The sequence below is a fragment of the Corythoichthys intestinalis genome, chromosome 3 (assembly GCF_030265065.1).
Source record: "Corythoichthys intestinalis isolate RoL2023-P3 chromosome 3, ASM3026506v1, whole genome shotgun sequence".
NCBI lineage: Eukaryota > Metazoa > Chordata > Actinopteri > Syngnathiformes > Syngnathidae > Corythoichthys > Corythoichthys intestinalis.
The window spans coordinates 17,783,077-17,804,802 of record NC_080397.1 but is presented as its reverse complement, the minus strand read 5'-3'; the positions used below and the strand labels follow the sequence as shown (position 1 = coordinate 17,804,802).

Sequence of the window (21,726 nt, the reverse complement as noted above, 5' to 3'; positions counted from 1 at the left end):
TGATGGGGTGCAAAATTTGACAGAATACCTGTTAACACCGGCGGGCATACCATATTCAATGGTTGACGATCTTGGTGAAAAGTATAGCTGTCCTAAGCAGCCTGATTTTGAATTCCCCTAAAAAATGATGGGAAACAAAAAACGCTTATTTTCAATTTATAATTATTCTTGAAAGTTAATTTTATTGCTGAAACTGCATTTCGGGTTCATCAACAATGTTGTGCCCCCCTGCCCCAAAAGTCAAGCTCCGCCTATGCTATTATACCAATATTTCCATATCTTTGTCAATGTCATGATTATTCAATTCTCTGAGTTGTCTAGACAGCATATATATCCACACATATAATTTCTAATTAAGTATTACAGTGTCTTAATCCCAGAAGCCACGAACATCATTTCACTTGCGCTACACCAACGTGACCTTCTCATCAGAATTCTCAGTATCACTGTATGCCCCCTGGAAATTATACAGGCTTACCTTGTTATAATTAGACTGCAAGTAGGGAGTATAAACAGAAGTGCAGTGTGGTCACGGGTATGGAGAAAGATTTGTGTCTTTATTATTCAATCAAAAAAAAAGATAAAAATAAAGTTACTTCAATCAAAAAAAAAAAAAAAAAAAATTGAATGCAAAAATAAATTTGAGACTCAAAAAAAATATTTGAAAACTATTTTGGATGGATTTTTTTGTTTTTTGATCGAAGTGAAGTTTGTTTTTTGTTTTTTTTGATTGAAACAACTTTCTTGATTGAAGTAATATTGTTTTGCGTTTGGGCCACATTTTGGCTAGGATATTTGTGTCTTTATTATTCAATTAAAAAAAAATATAATAATTATATATAATAATATAAAAAATATTTTCAAAAGGAAAATCACTTCAATAATTTAAAGCTTTCAATCATAGAGAAATAGTTTTTGAATGCAAAAAATATTTGAGACTAAAAAAAATTTGCATTTGAACTCTTAATTTTTCATTGAAAATGTTTTCTTTGATTGAAGAAATCCTTTTTGTGTTCGGGCCATATTATGGGTAGGACATTTGTGTCTCAATCACTTAATCCCCCAAAAAGTTGCTTCAATCAAAAATAATGTTTTTAATCAAAGAAAGAATTCATTTGCAAAAGCAAATATGCCCCCCCCAAAAATAATATTTTTTAAAAAAAATTGAAAATATTATTTTCGGGTCCTAATAATATTTAAAAAAAAATTTTGAAAATATTATTTTTATTGAAAATTATTATTTATTTTTTTTAATTGAAGTGCAAAAGGCTGTGAACTCACTTTTTTTGTGTGCAAAGTTTTTTTTTTTTTTTTTGATTGACTCATTTTGACACAAATGTTGCACTTTGCTATTGGTCAGGCGTGTTTGAGTGACGAGTGGCTACACCAATGGCGCATTTTTGAAAAGCCTGAAGAAGCAAGAATCATGCCCACCACTCGTCGGGCCGATCAGAGTTGTCAACTCGAGCCGAGCCGAAATAGTGCGCCACAGGCGGACGACTAGCACGGGACACGGGAAACCTCACCCGCACTGGCACTTTAAAAAAAAAAAAAAAATTCAATCAAAGAAAAATAGTTTTGAAATGATTTTTTTTTTTTTTTTTAGTCCTATTTTTTGTTTTGTATTCAAACACATTTTTAATTGAAGTGACTTTGATTGAAAATACATATTTTGATTGAAGCAACTTATTTTTCAAATTGAATAATAAAGACACAAATCTACCTCCATACTGGGGCAGGCATTGACTGTAAATATCTTGATCATCCTTCAGCTGTCCTGTAATGATGTGACCAAGATACTTAACTTCGATCATACATCTGGAATTATTACCAGCTAATTTGAATGTATAAAATATGATCTATATCGGATTGCATGTCAATGACAACACCATATTCAGAGCAGACATTTAGAAGCTACTGGAGACCAGCAGTGCAAGAACTGAAGACCAAGAGGTCATGCACATACATTATGTGATTCACCAGAATATTATTTGCATTCACCCAGAAGTATTGCAGGTGTTCAGGATCAAAGACATCAACATAGAGATTAAATATAATGATATATTTAAAAATCCGATATGTGATTTTCCTTTAAAATTCTGTTGGGTCTCCTCTGGTGAGGTGCACCAATAATGAAAATTACAGACCTCTTGTTCAGCTACAAGTGGTTCACGTGTGGATTAAACACTTACTTTCTCACTGTATATGTACATTTTCAAAATGTCTAATGAAACAAAAAAGTTTACGGAATGTGGAAGGTAATAGGTATGCTGGCATTACAAAAGAGAAATGGTGACTTTAAAGGGCCTACATTGTTAAGATAGCCATTTTTTCACAACAAGTTCATTATTGTGTTTATTTTTTTTGCTCTGTTCAGGTGAAAAATTGGGGACTTTCTTTGGTCGGGCAATGTTTTTATGTGGCACATCCAGACCTGAACTAGTTTTTGCAAAGACTCATTTGGGAAATTTATAACAGCATAAACCAGCTGAAAAACAAACTATATTACTTCCCCATTTTTATCAGCCTGTACGTTCAGTTCTGCTATTAGAGGACTTTGATAAGCATGTACTTTCAGTTCTGCTATTATAGGACTTTGATAAGGGGAAGTCTGCAGGTGAGGAACATAAATGTTATCTGACCTAAAAATATACTACATTATCAGCACTGATATAGATTTACCGTATCCAATGCTGAGTCATACCTGGAAACCTCTTAAAACTTTCAGAAATGCAATGCATCTAACACACATTTCTAGAGCAGGTTTGTGACAACAGATTTTATATTCCACTATCTGAAATCTAGATTTGTGATGAAAAGGTTTATTCACTGGCACACATTGTTACTTAGATGGAACAGACTTGCTAACCTAATGCAAAACTTAGGCACCGTTTCCTCAACAAGTTCCCCATCAAGGTCATATGACGGGAGGGAGGAAGTCCTACCACTTTAGTTCAGCTGTCTTAGCCTAAATTTTTGGCACATTCAAGATGAGAGCACCAGTGACTCTCCTGGCACTGTCTCTCCTCCACAGTTGTTTGTCAGTTCCTGTCAGCCGTCCGACCAACTGGCTACGACAATGTCGAGCCTCCACCAACCTCTCCATAACAGCTTTAGGGGCACTACCTGGCGGAGGCTGGGATAACCTCAGAAACATGGATATGGGTCGGGTCATGAACCTCAGCTATTTCCATTGCCAGACCACTGAGGATGGGCTCTACTACATCCCGGATGAAGTGTTTGTCATACCACACAAAGAGACCGGAGTGGAGACCAACTCAGAGATGATCAGATCCTGGCAGGAGCATAAAAGCTCTATGTCTCGAGGCATAAATGCTGATGTTTCATTCTTCTCTCTGCTGAATGGAAAATTCTCTCTCGAAAACCTGAGAATGAAAATCCATCAGGTCGAAGACTCTTCAACCACAACAAGGGTGCAGGTAATTTTTTAAAATTAATTTGTTGACAACAAAAATCTGTCTACTAACACGTCTGACGGTAAGGCGTACGAGTGAAAGTTTTTGTAAAGGCTGGAGAAGAATTTAATGTATGCTATTTTAGATTAGGTTTACTCAAGCATTCATGAACCCACAGGCTAAAGTTTTCCATGGGGTTCCTATGTTTTCATAATGTTAACTGAGTACTTTAACTATGTGCACCTCCAAATTGAAACAGAATATAGATATGGTGGAAAACACGGACTAGGCTGAAAAAGCTGTTTCTGATCTTGCACCCCTCTTTAAAATAAACTGCTGTATTTTAAGCCAAAATAACTGTTGTGTTTGATAGAACAATATGTCTATATGCTGCCATAGCAGATTGATGGCGCATTAAGCCCCTGAACTATTTTTAATTTGTCCGTTTTACCCTGGAAACCCTCGTTTACAAACGTTGGGCAAACGCTTTTGTTTCAACCTAGCCATAAAAAGAAAGTAAGTAATCGTATTTATTATTAGAAATGTCTATCATTTTTAGATCAGAATCATTAATTGATGTCTAATATTTAGTTTAAAAAAAAAAAAAAAAAAAAAAGATTAGAATCATTAATTGATGTCTAATATTTAGTTAAAAAAAAAAAACGACTTTAAAAAAAATCATTCACTCAAATATTTAAAACTTTTAAACAAATTACGTCACAATGAAATAATTAGCATCTGTAAAAAGGTCACGGATATCTACCTCATAACTATGGCTTAATTGTATTTTTTTTTTCGTTATTGTCACATTTTCCCCGACATTTTAGATGATAAATAATCAATCCAAACAAAGAGAAATTGGAAAAAAAAAAACGTTTAAAAGGGTAAATATATGAAAATATCGACCACTCCTTGGTGTCTGCGATTTCTGCACTATCATTATCTTTTTTGACCCGTTGGGATTGCTTATTATTGGATGACATCCTAAACCTTTTTTAAATGAGAAATTTTAAATGAGAAATTTGAAGAAAATCTCAAAGGTCTCAAAGATGTCTATTTTTCAGTCACCTGATTTGACCTACTTTTAAGGTGTCAAAAAAAATGTCCTCCTTTTTCAAAATGTTTTCCGCCATATATGGCGGAAAACACTCGGTTGACTTGAAGTTCCGCTCTGAGACCCCCAATTCGACCAAGTTTCAAAATTGTCCTAGATGCATGTGTGATACATCATTGGAAAGCTTAAAATCTCTCTTTTCTGGGAGAATAGAAAAATTTGGAACAGGAGGGCATTAAAAAAGAAAAACATTTTTTAAACAGCAAAACCCTAACTGGAAGTGAGAGCACGCGAGAGCATAATTAAAGACACCACAATTTTAATGAGATATTATCGCGTACTTACCTCTTTTCTATCCAAAAAGTCCATGTAGCATGTAACACCGAGTGTCAAGTCACAGCTGTGAATGGCTACGGACGGATTTTTTGGGCATTTTATGGGTGAAACATGGTACTATAACAAGGGTCGCGATGCAGAAGTCACAGACAACAAGGAGTGGTCGAGATTTTCTTTTTCATTACCTTTTTAAACTTTTTTTTTTCAATTTTTCTTTGTTTGGATCAGTTATTTATCTAAAATACCGGGGAAAATGAGACAGTAACAAAAACAAAAAATACAATTAAGCGATAGTTATGAGGTAGATATACTTGAACTATTTACAGACACTAATTTTTTCATTGTGACGTAATTTGTTTAAATGTTTAAAATATGCGAGTGAATAATTTTCAAAGTCGTTTTCTTTTTAAAGTAAATAGACGTCTACTAATGATTCTAAACTAAAAATGATAGACAGTTAAAATAATAAATATAAAACTTACCTTCTTTAGTAGTGTCTGTGTACGGGGGTCTCCTGGTTAAAACGGACAAAGTAAAAATAGTCCGGAGGCATAATGCGCCATGATACTGCTATGGCAGCATATCGGCATATTGTTCTATCAAACACAACAGTTCTTTTGGCTTAGAATACAGCAGTTTATTCTAAAGAGGAGTGCAAGAGCAGAAACTGCTTTTTCAGCCTTGTCTGCGTTTTCCGCCATATAAAAAGATTTTAGAATTTCGATCTTTATATCCAGATTTTCCCAGTTTCACTTTGTTAAGAGGCACTAACATCATTTTCCAATACTTTGAACTATTTCATGCGAGTGTGCCCTGTTTAAAGTGTGTTACCCGTGTACTTTTGTGCGCTTGCAATAGTGTTTGCAAGTTAAACCATTTTGCAAACAGTAGTTTTTTTAATTTAACAGTTTGTGACCTCACATAGTCTATGTAAATGCCCTACTTCATCATTACCTGCCCTGTTCATTTTTTCTCCACGCCCACAAATATTGGAGCGTTGAGCAATGCGAAAAGCCATCTGGAGTTTGCCACCACCTGGTTCTAAAATGTGCCTCATTATATGGAGGACCAAAGCTGCAAAAATTAAAAATATATAATTTAAAAATGAATAAACCAGTGTGTAATAAAATGTAATAAAAAATGATTAAACATGAAAATAAAAATCACAATAAATACAAAAATAAGAAATAAGATTCAAAGATTTAAAAAACGTTGATTTATGTATTTATAAATCAACGTTTAAAAAAATACAGTAATAAAAAAAAAATAATAATAAAAAAACGAGCTTCAAAATAAATATAAAAATTTGGAATTACTGTACAAAATTAAACTGTATTAAATATAAATCAATAAATAAAAGCACTCTGCTCTAATATGTATTCATTGTCAGCATGAAAATACAGAAGGATGTTATTCAAATGAGTTTTTGTTAGGTTTTGTGTTGGTTCCTTCCTAGTGTGTCCCTGTGATTGCCCATTGATTTCACCTGTTCTGCCTGCTCCTAGTGTATCCTTCAATCTGCATCCTCCTGTGTCACCCACCTGTTCCTCGTTGTCTCGTTACCCCTTGTCTGTGTGTGTATATAAACTCCCAAGTTTCTGTTCACTCCTTGTTGCATCATTGTCCATGTGCACGTCAGGATGTGTCCTTGACAGTTTTCTACATCCAAGCCCTCGTGTTCCCCTAAGAAAATTTTTGATACCACGCCTTTTGTTGGTCACCTCAGGTTTTTTTGCTTCTGTTATTTTTTTGGATCTCCACAGTATTGGTTGGTACTTTGTTTTTTGTTTGCCTTAATTAAATCATTTTGCACTGCCGTTCTGCCTCGCTTCCCTTTCCCTGCACTTGGGTCCACATACCACCTGCCCTGCCATGTTCCGTGACAGGTTTAGATGATTGGTTCTTGCTACAATATGAATTTTAACAGTTGTCCAATAGTGCAGCCTGCTGTGTATTACCTGACCTCAGGACAACACAACTGATGGTCCAACCGCTTTGATAATGCAAGAAATACCACTAGTTAACCATAGGACATAAGTACCTGTGAAGTGAAAACAATTTCAATTTCATCTCTCTATAGAGCCAGAGCTCATGGAGAGAGTGCTGAGTCTGCAAAGCAGTAATCAGATCAAAGGGTGGCTACTTTGAGGGAAACTTAGAAATAAACATGTTTTAACTTATTTCACATTCAGTAATGTTAAGTACAATTGTTGAGGTGGTTGCAGCTCAACGTTGCATTCGTAGGAAGAATTGACGGAGAATAAGTTGTCTTTTAGCCAAAACTTGCGGATACATCCTCTCTCATTGCTGTCTTCACAGGCAATCCCACAAATCAAAGTCATCAAAGTCAAACAAGAAGAAGTAATAAAATTAGCACTTTAGACAATTAAGTCCCATCCTGCCATCTTGTGGCGAAAAGATATGTCAATAATAACAAGCAATAGGAACATTATTTCAACATCAACTGAGGACACATTTATGAATACAAAACATTTCCTCCACCATTTCTCTCAACACCCCCACTTGTTCTCATGTTGATGCCTTTTTAACAACCAAATGAAATTTTACATTTCAAATTTCAAAAAATAACACTGTCAAACTTCTTCAACTTTAACTTTGTTACAGGTTTTGTCATGATATCAGCCATTATGTCATCCGTTGTCAATCAGGTAGCACTCCGCATCTCCTCTTTTGAGTGCGACTCCACTGCACCGTGTACCATCTGCCAACTCGACGCTGTGGTTCTCTGGTTTGAACGTCTCCTGGAAGCTTTCGAACTTTGTCACGTCAGTGATGATATGAGATGTCGCTCCCGTGTCCACCATCAGGCCTCGTTCCCGGATGCTGTGTGTATCCTGCCGCCTGGTGTCGGGCTGTTCATCTCTCACCTTGAACACGAAGACCATGTCTTTTGTCGACATGATTTTGCACGGTGGCCTTTGATCCCACATTTGAAGCACACCAACTCTGCGTCGTCTTTGATCCGGTCACGAGCATTTGCTTTCGTGGTTTGCTTTGAAGCTCTTGGTTTAGTCTTCATCACTCTGTCGCTTGTTTCTGCTGCATTTAACTTTTCCGTTTCTTCAAAACTTCTGAGTTTGGTTTTGAATTCTGCAAATGTCATGTTCTCATCAGTATGCGCCACATGAATTGTAAATGGCGTGTAACTTTCTGGCAGCCCCTTCAAGACCATTGCGATAAGTAGACCATCTGCCATTGTTTCACCTGCATTTCACAATGCTGTGATGGCGGTCTCAGCTCTTATTATGTAGTCCACTATGCTCTCTTCTTTTCCCTTTTGAAGAGATGTTAGCATGGTGTACAAGTTTATAATCCTGGGTTTTCCCTTCCCAGCATAATATTCTCTTAATATTTTCAGAGCTTTTCTTCCGTCATTTGGCGCATCTCTCATTATTAACGAGAGGCTTTTATCATCAAGAAGTTGTATCATTTCAGCATACGCGTCCGCATTTTTCATTTCATCATTTCCTCTCTCAGCTTCAGTGTTTGGTCCTACCAGCACTGTGTTCTTTAGCCCGATCAGATGAAAATGTTCCAACATTTTAGTTTCCCAGAGTTCATATTTAGCTTCATCTCCGTCAAATGCCAGTCGAGGTAACCTACTTGTTCCTCGTGGATCCATGTTGCCTGTTAGCTTTTTCCGCTAATCAGCAGTCCGTGAGCACGCTGTTCTTCGCGACCTTCTACACGGTGGAAACTGACTTTACCTTCGAATGACTCCTGGGCCCATAACCTGCTGAGGTGGTTGCAGCTCAACGTTGCATTCGTAGGAAGAATTGACGGAGAATAAGTTGTCTCTTAGCCAAAACTTGGCATGTTTAATATCCATTGACATGCGGATACATCGTCTCTCATTGCTGTCTTCACAGGCAATCCCACAAATCAAAGTCATCAAAGTCAAACAAGAAGAAGTAATAAAAGTAGCACTTTAGACAATTAAGTCCCATCCTGCCATCTTGTGGCGAAAAGATAATATGTCAATAATAACAAGCAATAGGAACATTATTTCAACATCAACTGAGGACACATTTATGAATATAAAACATTTCCTCCACCATTTCTCTCAACAACAATTCATGGACAAATACCCATTGTCAGTCTAATCATTTGGATCATTTTCAGAGGACAGACAATTGTGCAAAAAGTACTGTGCTGAAATATTGAAAGTTCAAGATGAACAGGTTTCAATTAGTTCGGTTATATTTAGCTCAATTGTCTGGATTACTGTGCTTATTACATTGCTTTTGTGACCAGAATCTATGTAAACATAAACAGGATATATCTAAATATTGTAACATTTAATTCATTTCACTTTCAGGTTCGCAACCTCATCTACACAGTTAAGGCTTATCCTGACTTCAATCTAGATTCACGTTTTGCTGAGATAGCCAAGGAGATTGCCGATGCTATTGAAAACAACCAAACAAAGAATGGGAACTATCTCTCTGAGAAGATGGTGCTGGAGTACGGAACTCACGTGATCACCAGTGTTGATGTGGGGGCTGTGTTGGTGGAGGAGGACTACCTGCGTAACTCGTATGTATCGGACAATGAGTCTCAAAGTTCTAGCATCAAAGTCTCAGCTGGCCTGAACTTTTTCGACAAACTCAAGTTTGACATAAGCAGCCAAAACACCAAACAGAGCTCGTCACTCCAGGCATATCAGTCAAACATTCAGTATTCACTCATTCAAAGCCATGGCAGCATACCTTTTTATCCAGGCATCACGCTACAAAAGTGGCAGGAAAGCACCAGAAACAACTTGGTTGCAGTTGATCGGTTAGGATTAGCCCTACCCTTCTTCATAAATGCCAACACCTTACCCGATTTGCCACAGCCAACTGTTAATAAAGTAGCCAACTCTGTGAGAAAAGCCATAGAACGCTATTACAAGGTCAACACGCGGCCTGGGTGCGTTGACATCAACTCCAAGAACTTCAACTTCCAAGCAAATATCGACGACGCATCGTGTGAAGGCCCCACTACTAACCTCAGTTTTGGTGGCGTCTACCAAGAGTGTATTCCCATCTCCCAAAATGCACAACCACTGTGTGACGCATTGGCCCAAAAAAATCCAGATACAGGTGCCTTTTCCTGTAGCTCACCTTACACGGCAACATTGCTAAGATCAGAAGTCAGACAGCAAGCTTACACAAAATACGAATGTCACGATGAGACATATCGATGTGGGATATTTTACTTGCGGACCTGCCATCGTCAAGTGTGTCAAGACAACGCGTACGTACGCTCAGCTCACATTAAGACATACTGGTGTTCGTTCAGCGGAGAGGCACCCGAAAACACCGGTTATCTCTTTGGTGGGATTTATGGCCCCTCTCTGGTAAACCCCATCACCAACAGTAAAACCTGCCCAACAGACTTTTTGCCTCTGAAGTTTCTCTCAGATGGCCAAATGATCTGTTTGAGTAAAGACTATGAAACCGGCACCAAATATGCAGTACCGTTCGGAGGTCTCTTTAGCTGTCAGTCAAATAATGTCTTGGCAGGAAACCAACATCGCTGCCCTCCAAAGTTCAGTCAGCATCTAGCTGCAGTTAGTGATGGCTGTGAAATCCTTTACTGTGTCCAGTCAGGCTTATTCACAGGTGGGCAGCTGCTTCCCATCCACCTCCCTCCTTTCACGAGAGCACCATGCCTTACTGCGAAAACCACTAACACCGTAATGGTGTTGACAGAAGGTGAAAAAAGCTGGGTACGAGTTGGAAATACCAAAGCTTGGAAACTGGCAGATGCGAAGGATGTTCGCGAGATTTTGCAAAACTTCAGCTCAAGTCAAAATCAAATGTCTAGTGGAGAAAAGGCAGGGCTAGCGTTTGGAGTGATGGGCATGATGGCTCTGGTGGCCGTGGGAGTGGTCTTAGTAAAAAGAAGAAAAATGCTGCACAGGATCACTGTAAGGCGGGGCTACACAGAAATACTCCAGGAAGAGTCCGTGGATAATGAAAGGGAGAGAGCGATTCTGGAAGAGAATGCCTGAAACATACTGACAAGTGTCCAGTGTAGAACAACATCGTTACATTTTCATAATTATTAAATACTTTTTACTTATTTAGGTTGACTTTATTGGTTCATAAAAATGTTTAATCATAGATTTTGGCTTCAAATGTTATATCTTAGAATGCTATAGTACACTGCATTTGCATTTACTGTTAATTTACAAGTATGATTTGTTTTGTGATCTGATTAATTCATAATTCAAATTAAACTACTTCTCTTAAATAAATGGAAATGGCATTATTCACTCTGTTAAAGCCAACACCTCTGCTCACCCCATTGAAACTTGTTTGTTTTTAACCTCTGGATTTACTTAAAGGGCGAAAGTTCACAGCAAAAGTAACCCTACAGATATAAAAAATACACAATAAAATCTTCCAAAATCCAAACCTGTTTTGAAATAATACGGTGGGACAGTTTTTCAAATTCAAAAGGCACGATCGGGTCTTCTCGGCAATTTTCGGCAATGACGGGAGACGAATGTAGAAAGCCTGCCCTTTACTATGGGCATCCATGTGGGAACTGTCAGCCACAAAATGCCGAACTATTGCGTTGTCGGTAGATTAGGACAGGGGTTGTCCAAACTATTCCACTTAGGGGTTGCAGTGGTTGCTGGATTTCATTCCAACAAAACAAGACACCTTTTCACCAATCTGGTGTTTTACAAGTGTTGTACAAATTGACTGCAGTCATGTGCTGCTTGTTTTACCAGAAACTTCATTGGTTAAACTGTCCGTGCTCGACTGGTAGGAACAAGAACCAGGACCTACAGCAGCCCTTGAGGACCGGTTTGGACAACCCTGATTTAGGGATATTTACGTATGGATTTTTAAAAAAAGAATCACTTTGATGAGGGTGGGTAAGATTTGTGCAGCAAACACGGACCTGGACCGGGGGCTGTGGTGAACCTGTGGTAACCCTCTTCCACGAAAATATTTTCATCTGATATAATGTCTGAATCGCTGAAGAAAGACGAGTTGTCCTACGATTGTGCCGTATTAACTTAGTTTAAATATCCATGCGGAAGTGTCGATACAAAGGGCTTTGTGACGGTGGAGGGGCTCAGCGGCGCCCCCTGCTTGGTAGGGAAATCAACTGGAGTGCTAGAAGTCAATTCTCCAAACACAAGCAACTCCCATTAAAAAAAAAAAAAAAAACAAGAAATAGAAGCTAAATTTTTCACAAGTCGGTTTTAACAAACCAAGTGTCACTAGGATGATTATGAAAGTCTCCTGTTCAACTCAGAACAACGGAATGAAATTTGAAAAATGCCTCCCGTGGATGTTAATACGACAAGATCACTGATTCGCTCATTTCGCTGTCAATCACATAGCGATTCAGCCTTAGACAGACAGACCATCCAGTCATCATGCAGAGAAGCAAAGCATCCGGGACAGCTGAGCCCCGCCCATTGCCCATAGACCTCTGCAGAAGCACAGCATCCGGTGGGTGGGATAAACCCAGCCTTTAGCCAATGACTCGTCTTGTTTTGCTGTAGTGGAACAATGCAGTCTCAACACTGTTTAAACTTAAAGGACTGTGAAGCTTCCGAATGAATGAAAAACAAGCCACATCGTAACCACTGATAATAAGCTAATTCTGAACAAAAGTTGAGCACGTAGTAGCGCATATTTAATCAATGACATGTACACACAACATTACACATTTGATCACTAATTTTGTGACATTTTGGGGGAAGCTGGGCTTCCCTTACAGTCTTAGACCAATTGCAACTGTTACACCCTTTGTAAAAAGATGTCTGGCACTTAAAGCGCTTGTGCGGAAACTCCCACAGTTGGTTCCGCAACTACATACACTACTAGTACATAGTAATAGAGACAACAAAAATTCTGTGATTTTTTAAAAGCGAAGTATTCCCCCTTTAAATAAATGATGATGGTCAAAGTATATGGTTTTTCATTTAAAGACCAAATGTGAAGTAAGGTTGGCCAACCATGTTTTTGAATAATATCAATGGCTAAACAATTATAAGCATATTTTCTTTATTTTTTTTAACGCAACCCTTCCAGATTCTTTAACCCATAGCAACGCCCTTGACAACGAAAATGCTTTTCTTCGACAATCTTCGGAAATCTTCGGAAATGATGTCACACCGACAACTGCGAGGGAAGTCCGCCATAGAACAGTATTGTTGCATTGCCTCTCAGTAAGATGCCACGGCAGTGTGTGGCGATGTATTGTTTTCAATTTAAAGAAAAGTTGTATGAGTGGCCAAAGGATAGCAGGGCACGTAAATGGACATCTTTCGTTTGCACAAAGCGAATGAATTTCCCGCCATCATCGAGTAGTGTTCTCTGCTACAAACACTTCGAAGATGCCTGCTTCCTCAACTGGTCTGCCTATGATCAAAGATTTGCTGAAAAGTAAGTGTGATTTTTGGATAGATGACTGATGACTTTGTCAAAGCAAAGCTGCCATCTGTTGTGGAATGAACAGCAGAAGGTAGCGACGCTCACCGAAAGGTAACTCGAGGCAAAACCCCGATCGTGTTGTGGAATAAACAGCAGAAGCAAACTCTTGGCAATCCCCGATCATAGTTGTATTGAGTTCATTTTGCCTACACTTATAAATTCGTCAAAACTTTGCTTTTATCCCAGGCAATAGTAGGTGGTTTATTTACCTGACATGCTTCGGCAAACACCCCCGCCCCCGTCAGAGGGTCCGAAAGCGGAAGTGTTCGCCGAAACACGTTAGGCAAAGAAAAGCTAACGTCGCTATCCTCCACCGTTCATTCCACAATAGGATCGGGGATTTGTGAAAACTTTTCTTTTATCCCAGGCAATAGTAGGTGGTTTATTTACGTGACATGCTCCAAATCATAAAAATAATAGCAGCCTATATCTTACCAATCTTGTAATCTCGGTGGGTCTTGTCTCCATTCCATGTCAGGTAGTCTGGACACATTGTTTGCATCCTGATTAGCGTCTGACTAATACATGTACTGTCCAACATAAAATTCCAGCCTCCTCCTCTTCCTCCAACTCTTCAAAAACTTGGATCTCCTCACTTGCACTCGATCTGTCGCTTATATCGCTGTTTGAATCATTGTTTGAAGGGCATTGTATGGCGGCCGTATGGAGCGCTGTCATCGCTGTTCTCGGTGTGACGTGTCACTTCCGGGTTCGTCCCCTTTCAGGCTCGAACTTCGGAAACGGGATTATTTTGTCAAATATACAACATGTAAATTATTTTTTCATGCTTTATTTGTTGGACAATGCTTAATTACTTTAATTGTGACCCTATTTGGCATTTTATGAAATTACTTCACATTTGGTCTTTAAAGCAACGTTTAATAACTTTGTTTTTGGTGATTTTGGCGATGCCAGTGGACAAAAGCGGTAGTGTTTTGCCTAATGGAAGACCGCATTTCCCATGAGGACAACAGGCGCAAGGCGCTGAAAGTGATCTTCTGGGTCGGTGCAGTCAAACTGAACTACATTTCTGTTTGCAGTGGCTGTACAAAGGATGAACAACAATGAGGTAATGAATCTAATTTTGGCTAAACAATATCATATGACAATATTACGAATGGGCAAAGGGGAAGTGATGTATGCCATAAAGCACGTAGCACATTTGTAGTTTTTGTGTGTGGCAGGGTCCCTACCACCCTCCTTGAAGTTGCTTAGTGCCAGTGAAAGTGATACAGAGGTGTCATTTAACTACTTGTAAGTCCATGTTTAATCACAAAAAGAATTATGTTTAATCAAGGTTGAAAAGTTATTGATTGCTGCTTTAATATCATAACTGATTGTGCCCAAATTCTTGACTGGCTTCATCTATGACTTACATTGAAGTAAATGCCATATCAAATGAGTGCAGTTTCTCAAAATCAATAAATAATTACAATAAAATAATAACAATAAAAAAATATTGAGCAACAAGCACATAATTTATTTGAATTGCAACAAACATTTTATCCTACAGGTTTAGTTTGAGCTTGCATATTTCACCTCTGGAGATCAAGTAAAAACACAGTGTCATGGGAGTTTGTTGTCATATTCATATTGTGCAAGTATACATGAACCAAAATGACCTCTCTATTTTAACGGATGCATACTAGAAATTAATGGCTAAACACCCAAGGTCCAAGGCAAATGCACAAGATGCCTTTCCTCCCCTTCCTTCCTTTTTTATTTTTCTAAATCTTCAGTTGGTTTGCTTACCCTAAAAAAAAAGAATAAACACTGTCATATATTCTGTCCACATGCATAAATAGACATTGGCAGGAGAGATCTCATGTTTATGGAAGGGTTATCAGCACACAGACAGGCTGGCTTAACCACTGTATGGACAAAAGCGTACATAGAATAACCACAAGACAATCCCCTTGTACACACCCATTTCCAGTAACGGTGCAGTTGTGCATATCTCCAGCGAGAATAAAAGAATCACCCTCCCCCACCCAGCTTTGAGTGAGCAGAAGGCAATCTTGAATATGAAAACAAACCGGCTCATGCTGAGGAAATTGGAACAGCCTTAAGGGGTGAGAGAGCAAAAGCAAAAACAAGACAGACATGAAAAGCCCTGAGCCATGAATTCCCTCATTGGTGCTTTTAGAACAGTGAATCACAGACAAAAGTGAGCCACCAGCTGGAATCTGCTGGTTTGCAGCTTAATGTCAGTAAGGACCAAGACTTTAGACAGTCCCTTTTTAGGCTGATGTTGTCGAGTCTTACAGGACTAAGGACGAACTCTGAAGGAGAATTTCTGCACTATTTTGAGCCAAGCAAAAAAACAACATTAAGGATAAGAGGTAAGCATGGAGTTTCCCTTTCGAGCATGATTTCAAAAGCATTCTGTGATCTCAGATTCTTTAAACTGTAATGCCTCCAAGCTGAAGTGTATGTATGGATGCAGAGAGACTTCACTGAATACAAATTCATTCTACAACTAGGTAACCATGCCAGGATTCCAAACAAGTAACTTATTAGTAGTCTCCTTGGTGTTGGCATTGGCAACCTTCCTGGAGGTCTGCAGGGCATGTCAGCTTGGCTCTGCCACACAGTGTGAGAAATCTCCCTTCGTGCCTGGCTACAACCTTGCTGGGGAGGGTTTCGATGTGGTACGGATGCGTCGGACCGGGGCGTATGTCATTAATGTCAAGGGTCATCTGGCTGACAATCACACATGCACACTGTGTCCAAACCGCTTTCACAAAGGACAGGTGACTACTGCTAAACGACATACACTCAACATTAAGATGTTTGTTTCATGCTTAGCATTTTCCTTCTTGCCCTCAGATTCAGAGGCTTCCAGCGGCTGTGTTGGACTGGCGCCCCTTCAGCCGTTGTAGCAAGCAGCTTACTAGTGCCCTCCACCACTCGGTGGACTCCCTGCTGCGCAGCTCCAGCTCGCTGGTGAACAACAACTGGAGTGTTGGTTTGAGCCTTGATAAAATCGGCAAGGTAGTGCTGGGAGGGAGCCGCTCAGACTTGGCCAAGTTTGCGCGATCTCAGCACAGCATGGACAAAGCTACTTTTGCCATCCATGAAATCAGTTGCACCTACTACAGGTAAAAGAATGGACACAAACTAGTGCCTCAAATATACTCAAGGGATGGAATTGTTTAACTGCAAAACCTTAGCTAAAACATACAGCAATTCTGTGCCTAATTCTTCCAATTGACATTTAAACTATTACCAACCAAACACGGGCTTTTACTATACAGCACCAAGGACTAGGGTAGTCTGGTGAGATATATGTTAAACAATAGCTGCTCTCAGCATGTCACCTTCTCATTCCTCTTAATGTTTCAGTTACAGGCTGGCTGATCACCCCCAACTAAGCACAGAATTTACGAAGCATCTGAAAAGACTCACACGGAATATCATGACAAGCCAGAGCAAAGCCATGTACAGACGACTTATTGACACCTACGGGACACATTACATCCACCAGGTCAGATGCCTAGCTCATAGTTCCTTTGCTACGGGAACGTAACAACTAAATTTTCTGTTATTTCATTTCCAAGGTTCAACTTGGTGGCAAGGTGAGGCGAATCACAGCCTTCAGGACCTGCCTGGCCACACTCAAAGGCTATAAAGAGGCAGAGATTAAAAACTGCCTGAATGCTGAACTCCGCATGGCCTTGGGTTTCCTACCTGCCAATGCATCCTTCTCAAACAAGTGTGACAGCCTGATGAAGGGAAACCTGAGCCTTGGCTTCTATCAAGGCTTCATGACCCATAAAACTGAAGTCATTGGAGGGGAGAAATACTTTCCGGACATCCTCTACCAGCAGGACCCTTCAGAAGCCTATCAAAGTTGGATGAACAGTCTCCAAGAAAACCCAGACGTTGTTTCGTACGGGATTTCCCCTCTGCACCATCTGGTAGAGGACCCTCAGATTAGCGATAACCTGAGAGATATCATCTCAGAGTATATTCAAGAGAACAAACTGCAGGAGGAGGAGCTGGGTTTAAAGAATTGCTCTCCGACCCCAAACCTCGACCATAACTGCTGTCCTTTGCGGGGTGGTCGTGGAACTCTTAAACTGGAGATCCACAAAGCTGCTGGTCTTAAGGCTGACACTTTTACCAAAACAGACGCCTTTGTGAAGATCTTCTACAACGGTGTGTACGAGGAGACGCCAACAGTGATGGACGACAACAACCCTGTGTGGAACGCCACCTATGACTTTGGTTCGGTGGAGGTGGGGCAGGAGTTGCGGTTTGAAGTCTGGGACAGAGACGTGCTTTACAACGATCAAGCGGGGATTTGTCTCGTTTTTCCTGAGCGCGGACATCATTCCCTAAGCTGTCAACTGAGAAAAGGAGTCCTCTACTTTTCATACAGTATCAAATGCGACGCTCACTTGTCAGGCTACAGGTGTGGACGGTACTCGCCCACTGCAGAGTAGTGTTTTATTGTTTTCTTGATTGGGACTGGGAAGACCCTAGTTTACTTTAGCAAGATCGTATTGCAGTGATGAAGCTTAGGGTTTGCTTTGACACTGGCTTCACTGATCAATTTAGTACCTATGAAAAACATGTTCATTTATAGAAGCATTAATACCAATTCCTTTTGTACTTTGTGTATTATTACTTAAGACATACCTCGATTTTATAACCCAATCGTGCTTTGATGTCATAATTTGGATGACCGTTTTCATTTGAGTCTCTGAATAAATGTTCTTCTGCATAACAACGTAAAATAGCATATTTTATGTTCAAGAGTTGAAGAAATAGTATAAAATTTCAAGACTATTTAAATGCACATAAAAATTTAATAAAACTACTCTGAACTGGATTGAGAATTATTTACATAAAATCACACCCTGACATCACTTCGTCTATTTCAGGGGCATCCAACTCCGATCCTCGAGAGCCGCTATCCAGCTTGTTTTCCATGCAGACCCGGCTGCAGAAAGAAATTACAGGGGGGGCATTACATTTTTTGGGGGGGGCACACTTCTTCAATGTAAATTTAGCCGTAACAGTGGCGTTTTTACCCGTTATATTTTCTGATGATAGTGTCAGTCAGTGAAACTGCAGGAGGTGGCAGTGCTATCCCTTCATGTTGACTTTCGGTCGCGTCTTTGTCATGGCTTGAGTTAGTCTTTAGTTTCTTGAAAAAAACACGGATGTCCATTCCAATTTGAATTAGCAACGGAGGAGCCGCTCAATCGCCATTTCTGTAACCGGAGCAATCCCTATCCAATCGCAGTACACAATGGCCGGCTACTCAGCCCGCCCCCCTTATCTGTGATTTGCTAGAAATTGCCTACATTCACTGCTCTGATTGGTTGAATTGAATGACAACAGATCAAGATAGGATGACTAGAGCAGTGTTTTTCAACCTTTTCTAAGTCACGGGACGTTTTTACGTTGGAAAAAATCTCGCGGCACACCACACCAAAATGTTCCAAAATTACTTTCTGTATAGTATATTTAATTATAAAATAATTTCTCAGTATTTATACTTACTCAATGTGAAACGTTTAGCAATTAGGCTTGAAAAACTATCAGACAGGGGACTTGAGCAATGCATTTAAGCACATCAGGGCTGGTCGTCTCGCTGACAATGGCTTTGCAGACAGGCAGTATTAACTAGTGATGGGACGAAATGGGCCGAGGTTCCGAAGCTTGTGTCGAGTAATGGGAGGGGTGTTTCCACGAGGCTTGTAGCGAGGCGCGCGTCATTTCGGCAGAACCCGGAAATGATGGCGTGAGAAGCCTCGCCGGCCGGCTGAAGCTGATGTATGCTTCGGAAGTGATCCGACGTTCGGCGCGCATTGCAAACACAGTAGGCTACAGACTACGGTATAAATTGGTTGCAAAAGGCAATGGCGATCGCCTGTTATCTCACATTTTGTGCATTTCGGGCTCCTGTACTTGTTACATGATCTGTGCGCAACACTGCAACCAGTGCAATCTTTTTTCGAGCCTTGTCCTTTGCTTGCGATGGAAATTGCGCAAAAAAAAAAAAGCGATCCTCCCCTGTATGGGAACATTTTCATTTGATTGCTTTCAATAAGGTAAGGGAGAAGAACTACATTAATATAAATGTGAGTGTGTGTACCTATCTGAACCAAACATCAACAGAATGAACAATCCATTAGTGTACTGGGAGGCACAAAAGAATACCTACCCAAATTTATAAAAACTGACACTCACATTTATCAGCACCCCAGCTTCATCTGTGCCTTGTGAAAGAAGAATATTTTCTAAAGCTGGTGAAATATTGTCCAAAAAAAAAGAAACCGTTTAAAGCCAGCCACTGTGGGAAAGCTATTATTTCTCAACAAAAATGAATAACAAATTATCCTTAGTACTTGTTTTGTTATTTTTGTTTTGTTATTTTGTTCACATACTAAATTACTAACATAAGCACATTCATATCTTTCTCATAATCAAATAACCATTGAATTCTTAACAATGTTGACCTCTTGGGCTTGTAGACCACTTGATGGCGCCATAGAGTAAATGAAGCACAATGAAGCTTTGCTACATGTGCAAACCAATTGGCTGCAAAGCTTCATTGCTTCATAAGGCTTCATTTGGCCATCACTAGTATTAACGTCTCTGCCACAGTTTGGGACTTTTGAGATTTAGCAACAAAGTAACTGACTTTCAGGGCGTTCTTATTTACCTTTGTAGTTTTTCTCAAAAAAGTTGCCCATTTCTCTGTGTTTTCATGAAGGCGCACAAAATAATCCATCGACTTGTTCTGAAGCGACGGGCGTTCATTTGGAGATGACGTTTAAGCTTGTATGGCGCCATGGCGCTAGATAGCCGCTCATGTCGTGTTCAAGAACTGCTCGGATTTCTAGGCATCTCCCACCTAGCTGTCCTCGATAATGTGTTGGAATAAAAAAAAGGAGGGAGGATTAACGGTCGTCACATATGGATAAAATGGAAAGGATACTTTTGTATATATCGACACTAGACGAGTCAAATAATGAACAGTAGAAGTGCTGGGGTCCACATTGTTACGGAGAGCAAGGTGGCTGATGCCTAGAAATCCGAGCAGTTCATGAACGCAACACAACTCATCTGCACACAACCGAGAACTTTTTCCCCATTCCTTCCTTCCTACTGCAACTTTGCCCGACGATGTTTAAAAAAAAGCGACATTGGATAATTTCTCGCGGCACACCTGACGATCTCTCACGGCGGCGACACAATTGGTTGAAAAACACTGGAATATAGGGTTCATTCTCCCCGTGTGTGTGTTTTTTGTGGAAGATTAAAAAAAAAAAAAAATTACACAGTACAGTTTAATCGAGCTAGGGCGGGCAGAGCCGTCCCTCAGGGCGGGCACGGCCCCCTAATGCCCGCCCATGCCGCCGGGTCTGTTTCCATGTCTCCCTCCTTTAACACACCTGAATCAAATGATCATCTCATCAGCAAGCTCTGCAGGAGCCTGATAACGATCCTGATTATCTGAGTCAGGTGTGTTGGAGGAGAGAGACATGGAAAACAAGCTGGATAGGGCCTCTGGGAGGCCGGAGTTGGCTACCCCTGGTCCATGTTCACATCGCAGGTTGAAGTGACCCAATTACTTCTTTTTTGCCTTCATCTGACTTAGTTGAAATATTTTCTTGATGTCTGAGTGGGTTGAGTTGAATGGAAGCATTTTCAAAACTGATCGAGGCCTCTTTTGTATGTGAATATAAATCCGACATAGACTGCATTTTTCTTAATTTGGCTGTGGTCTGAACTGTCCAGGCCCTAAAACGTAACTCAGGTGACCGTTGATGAAGGGTAATTGTTCTGCTTCGCAACAGGTGAAATGGCGGGGGCCGAGAGCAGTAGCGGGAAATCACAACAAACATGGATGACTGAATGGACTAGGGATGTCCCGATCCGATAACGTGATCAGAAATCAGCCCCATCGCGCCATTTTTCAGAGGATCGGAATCTGGTGAAAAGGATATGGTTTTTAATTAAAATAACATATTTATGTTTTTCTGCTTCATGCTCATACAGCCTCTCACTCTCCTCCTGTTGCTTTTCTGGCAGTGTCAGCAGTGTTAAATATTTTAGGTTAACGTTGATTGACAAGGGTGTAGCTTTGATCTTTCCAGAGAAGCTTGGTAGCTCTAATTTTAAAGCGGCACATGTGTCAATCAATCTCTGTTTACACATTTTAGCAACGCGTTTAGCTCAACAAATACACTGGATGGCAATATTTAGTCACAATATACAAACTATTATGCTGGGAACCATTATTAGGAATCTTGTACATTGTGAAGATAACACTAAAATGAATGTAAGGTACAATGGACCCGCAGTAAACAGGAAACTACGGCATCAGTCGAGGCACAAAACGCACTCATTGGCTTGATCTCTTAATTTAAAACCTGTCATTGACACCTTGTGGTGTATTTACATCACTACCTTACATAGTTAAAAAGTGTCA

At 39.9% G+C, this 21,726-nt stretch overlaps 2 protein-coding genes and 1 long non-coding RNA gene across 4 annotated transcripts; 2 read left to right on the top strand and 1 right to left on the bottom strand.

The window, feature by feature from the left end:
* Positions 1 to 2,931: 2,931 nt before the first annotated feature.
* On the top strand, positions 2,932 to 11,184 carry LOC130913762 (macrophage-expressed gene 1 protein-like). The gene is made up of 2 exons (XM_057832598.1): positions 2,932 to 3,440; positions 9,146 to 11,184. The coding sequence occupies exons 1-2, from the start codon at positions 2,991 to 2,993 to the stop codon at positions 10,823 to 10,825; spliced, it is 2,130 nt and encodes a 709-aa protein (XP_057688581.1). The 5' UTR covers positions 2,932 to 2,990; the 3' UTR covers positions 10,826 to 11,184.
* Positions 11,185 to 14,456: 3,272 nt separating this feature from the next.
* prf1.5 (perforin 1.5) lies at positions 14,457 to 18,176 on the top strand. 2 transcript variants are annotated; one of them, XM_057832601.1, is made up of 6 exons: positions 14,457 to 14,528; positions 15,542 to 15,616; positions 15,758 to 16,027; positions 16,104 to 16,375; positions 16,620 to 16,761; positions 16,835 to 18,176. In XM_057832601.1, exons 3-6 carry the CDS (start codon positions 15,764 to 15,766, stop codon positions 17,720 to 17,722), a joined length of 1,566 nt encoding a protein of 521 aa, XP_057688584.1. In that variant the 5' UTR covers positions 14,457 to 14,528; positions 15,542 to 15,616; positions 15,758 to 15,763; the 3' UTR covers positions 17,723 to 18,176. The 2 variants fall into 2 exon arrangements, with proteins under 2 accessions (XP_057688584.1, XP_057688582.1); XM_057832599.1 differs by lacking the exon at positions 14,457 to 14,528 and having other exon boundaries at positions 14,547 to 15,616; positions 16,835 to 18,175.
* On the bottom strand, positions 16,706 to 20,410 carry LOC130913764 (uncharacterized). The gene is made up of 3 exons (XR_009062809.1): positions 19,954 to 20,410; positions 18,314 to 18,429; positions 16,706 to 18,222 (listed from the first exon to the last, which is right to left on the bottom strand). It is a non-coding gene; the product is annotated as an uncharacterized LOC130913764 (long non-coding RNA).
* Positions 20,411 to 21,726: the final 1,316 nt, after the last annotated feature.